The sequence below is a fragment of the Lactuca virosa genome, chromosome 8, assembly GCF_052849685.1.
Source record: "Lactuca virosa cultivar CGN04683 chromosome 8, Lactuca_virosa_CGN04683_v6, whole genome shotgun sequence".
In the NCBI taxonomy this organism is placed as follows: Eukaryota; Viridiplantae; Streptophyta; class Magnoliopsida; order Asterales; family Asteraceae; genus Lactuca; species Lactuca virosa.
In genome coordinates this window covers 278,446,676-278,451,607 of record NC_136433.1, presented here as the reverse complement: position 1 = coordinate 278,451,607, position 4,932 = coordinate 278,446,676, and the positions used below count along the sequence as shown (strand labels likewise).

The following is a 4,932-nucleotide window of genomic DNA, read 5'->3' as shown; positions in this document are numbered from 1 at the left end:
TAGTATACAAATGCATGAGATACGTAGCTAAGAATTAATTCATTTGTATTAAACATATCTTTATCTTTCATCTATAGTTGTAATCATTACTTTTAGATGACAAACTCTTTATTGATATTTAACTTATTTTTAATCTTCTAATTTAGTATGAGTCATATATTTTATAATCCATTTAACAACTATAGTTTGAATGTTATCATTTTAATCTATTGCACGTTCGATTGAAATTGATTCCAATGGTGTTGATATTCTTCCTCTAATTCCAACTTTGTTTATTACAATGGAGTTTACACACGCTTAACTATTCTCGGTGAAATCCTGAAAGAAGAAGATGCATCAACATTTGTAATTTCACCAATCTTTCTCAATCGCTTCTTACCCTTCGAAAGTGTCTTAATCGGCTCCTCAATCACCGTTTTCTGACCACGAGTCCTTAAAGCGATTGTCGGCGTCTCAGACTCAATACCTCTGGAGATTCTCGCCGGACTTTCCTTTGTATTCGCAACGAAATCAAACTCATCAGAAAGCTTCCTCACCGGAAACTTCCTAGCTGGCACGTTCTCTTCGCCTTCGCCTTCATCGTCCTCGTCAACCAAACCCAGAAACCGCCTCTTCCGCTTGTTAGCTAGCGGAGCTGGCGGCGGCGAGGGGCTCCGACTCCGATCCATATCAGCCCCTTTCTTCTTGGCTGATTTTTCCGACGATTTGGAAATGGGTTTTTTCTTTGATGACGGCGGGCTTAGGGATTCTTTCTTCTTAATTGACTCCTCGATCTGGCTCCGAAGCTTCTCGATGTTGCCTTCGATACGACCTTGAAGACGATGGCGCTTAACGTTTAAGCCACCCATTGACCAGTGAGCTTCTTCTGACCACGACATTAAAGGATCTGTAACAGAAACAGGTGGGTCGACTCGGTAGGAGTTGTACTTGATGTCTGTGTAGATCCGTGGTCTTGGGAGGCCGCTTCCATAAAACTTTCCAGGACCTAAAGCTACCACCATCTCTCGGGTCTCTCTGTAAGAACACAAACGAATAGCCAAAAGATCTGTATGATTTTGAAGCAATTAGGTTTAGGAAATGAAACTGTTATGTGTGAGTAGTGATACAGATAGAGATGGCATCTTATAGATGGTGATTTGGGAGGGATATGGCGCAACAAGTATTTTGGGCGGGACAAGAAAGGGTTTTACGGCGCCAAGGTGAAATGCGGGAGCTTTGAAATGGATTAGGTTGAGTTAACACACTTTAATTTGTTTTTTTAATCTTTGATTAATATATTAAACACGATTAAACGACTTTAATCACTAAAATATCCAAATATGAGGCGTAACTATACCATGAAAAAAACAGTTGTATAAATATGTTAATATTCTTCTATTTACCATTGTTCCTTACAAACCTTTCTAATTTGAAATATTTTCTAATTTGTAAAACATTTTGCTAAAACTATATAAGAATTTTGTAACTTTAGTATTTGTAAAAAGTAAACGCAATAAAGTAAGGTAAAACCAATCTGTTAACGGCTAATCTTGAAAGTAGAATAATTGCACAGATCGCACTCTTGTTTTTAAAGGTTTTTACTTCGCTTCTATCGGTTGTAAGCAACAAAGTAAAACCCTAGGGTTTAATGCAGATTTACCGAGTTTCCAACAGCAATGGAAACGATAAACGCAAAATGAATACTCATAAATTTGGAAGAAAATCGCCAAGAGAGGAAGAGGGCTTTGAATTTCGTGTGTGGAATATGGCTCCTAGAGAGCTGTATTTATAGGTATCGAAACGCTAGGAGACAATAAAGGGACCTAGAAACCCTAGGGCAACGCCTTGCTCTCCGAGCAAACCGTTTTCTGGGCCTTCCAGAAGATTTTGTTACCTTATTCACGAGTCAATCGTTTGACCAGATCGGTCAAACCGACTTGACCCGAACTTCGCCAAAAAATAAAAGCTCATTGGCTCCCTGCGACCGATGCGTCATCCAAAGTGCCAAGTGCGCCTAAATCGCGCCATTTCACGCACTCACGACGTTGGCTAGTGCTAAGCTAGGCTAGGCGTGCGTGTGTGGGTTTGGTTCATTCATTTGATCCACTAAAGCCTTTGAAGTCATATTAAGGGAAATGGTTTATAAGCTTACAAAAGGTTTATTCCCCCACCAATGTGGGATAGAGGAAACTTTCCAATTTGCAATATTTCCTCTATAATTTCCAACAATCCCCCACCAAGTTGGAAAGTTTCATTTCATTCAGACATATGATGTCACTTGGGTGTCACGAAGATTAAACCCTAGTTTAATGAGAACAAATAAGAAGAGACCAATTCAATGGTTTCCTTATAGTTTTAAACCATGAACCTTGTGACCTCTCTGGTTTACCCCCCACACATCACATGTCATCTTTGCGTTCTCCCTGAGCGCTAATATGGTCATGCGCTATAAATACTTTTCACGACCCTTTAGAAGATAAACCACTAGTCTTCACTTGAGGCGGCACCACCTCTAGATCATATTGACAAAGTTTTACAACATATTTGTTGTTTAGATGTCTCCAAAACTTTGTTAAGAGTTGTAACTCAACTTCGTTCTCGGCAATGACATACTATCCTACCTCATATGGATCTATCATTAATGATAGTACCTTCTATCGTTAGTGACTTCGTTGTTACCCTTTAAACTTGAGAATTAGGATCATTAATGTCAAGTTGGGTTTTCATCACTAAGCGGTTCTATTGTGGTTTTAGACCCATGACTCTCATGGTAGATGTGACCAAATCTCCCGTCATGTCACACCCCCAAACCAAGGATGGCGGAAACGTCCGGGGGTGGAGGACTTCATGTATAGTATCACAACAACGAGTATAATAGTGCCCAAAGTAAATACAACCATCATAAATATAATTGAAAAAGTTATACAATAGTATGTGTTTACATGTTTCCAATCAATTACACTTATGATGACAAAAATGAAATGTTTGACGATTTAACGTCCCATCCTCAAAAGCGGTTGATTTCCTGTTCACTGAATTCCTGAGAATACAAGTAGTTTGAAAAAGTATCAACAATTAAGTTGGTGAGTTCATAAGAGTTTTGTTTGAGAAAGAAACCGTTTTCCTTGTAGAAAGCGATAGAATATGATTCTAGAAAATTTAATATTTTCCTATGTTATGCAATAATGTACCCTAGAAAAACCCGTAGATTCCTTCTATAATCACCCAGTGTATATAAGTTATATAAAATTTAATTTAAATAAACCGTCGAATATAATGGGTCTGCCCTAGGTCCACAACCAAACAAGGAACAGGAAGTAAGGCGGGCCCACTAATTATAAGTCGATTGTGACTAGATTCTTATATAACTCTAGCATATACATTTAGCAATTATAGCTGAAGTTTAACAATTCTAGATGAAATGTAGTTTTGATAGAAATATGTTTCCAAAGAAAATCCAATATTTTCCTTATAAAAGTCATGTAGTCTTAAATGTCAAGACAGAGAATATGTGTGTGTTTTGTACTTATAATGTTCATAATGGTAATGTGTTTCCAAAGAAAATCCAATATTTTTCCTTATAAAAAGTCATGTAGTCTTAAATGTCAAGACAGAGAATATGTGTGTGTTTTGTACTTATAATGTTCATAATGGTAATGTGTTTCCAAAGAAAATCTAATATTTTCCTTATAAAAAGTCATGTAGTCTTAAACGTCAAGACCGAGAATATACAAGTATTTTTCCATACTTAAAGTAATATATGCAAGTTTAAATCGACATAAACTCGTTTGATTTAGAAGTAAAAATCCCTTTTTGTTTTAGAATTTTTCCTGTAAACTTGAAAGATTGTTAACTCCCTATGTGAGTCGCTATAACCATACTACAACAGAATAACCTGCTGCGACGTTCTTCAGATGTCGGAATCGAAATGACATTTGTCACCCCCGATCGGCCGATCGGACTTATGCAAGCAGCATGGGTGTGGGTTGTCAATCCCAATATAGATCTATACAAAATTATCACGCTCTCCCTACAAGAGACTCTGGTAATAACTAATTCAGGATTTTATGTGGTACTTAAGAGTACCCCGAAGGAGAATGTCTCACAACTTACGTTAACTACTTTACATATAGTTTTGAGTATAAAACTTCTTCCGTGGAGGAAGTGAAATCACCTTTTATGAAAATACATTTGTGATATAAATTCATAAACTATTACTATTATAGTTTATCAAGTAGTATATGAAAAACCCATTTGTTTTGAGAGTAAAACCTTTTCCATGTAGTATGCTTTTATCGAAAATTCATAAACTATACTTAATGTGGTTTATTAGATGTGTTCGAAATGAATGGAGGAAAATCTTTAACATGAATGACTAATTTCTGTTTATGATGATAAACTAACAAGAATGCATCTAAACATTGAGAAACTTATTGTTATGCACTTTGCTCAACATAATACAAAGTGTTGTTAATATGGTAAACTATACAACTAGTTTTTATCCTTTCTTCACTGTTTTGAAATTATCATAGAAAAATCATACGAAGTCGAAAACTAACTCCGTAAACTCTAAGAGCTTAGAAAATGTGTCTAGTTTATTCATAATTTTTATTATGATTTTTAGAAGTCTCTAACTTATGTGAAAGTGTTCATAATCACATACTGGTCCGAATTCGTTTCTGAAATGATAGGCAATTTTGTAAAAATCACCATAAATCGTAGAAAAATCATATGGAGATGTGCAAGTAGTCATTTTAAAGGTATAAACCTGAACCATTTGCATATTATACAGTTTTGAAAGATATTGAGTTTAAGTTGGGTAAAACAGTTCGTGAACGGGTCACAACTTTTCTGTTGTAAGCTGTCAAGTTGAGTTTTGAATATGTTTTGGTGTTTTAACTTGTATTCCCCCCCCTGAAAACTGAAGAAAACTATAAAATGTAGGGGTATGAA

General features: G+C 36.0%; 1 protein-coding gene across 1 annotated transcript; it reads right to left on the bottom strand.

The window, feature by feature from the left end:
- Window positions 1–221: 221 nt before the first annotated feature.
- On the bottom strand, window positions 222–1,207 carry LOC145129044 (uncharacterized). Its single transcript, XM_079063804.1, has one exon. It carries the CDS (start codon window positions 999–1,001, stop codon window positions 288–290), a length of 714 nt encoding a protein of 237 aa, XP_078919930.1. The 5' UTR covers window positions 1,002–1,207; the 3' UTR covers window positions 222–287.
- Window positions 1,208–4,932: the final 3,725 nt, after the last annotated feature.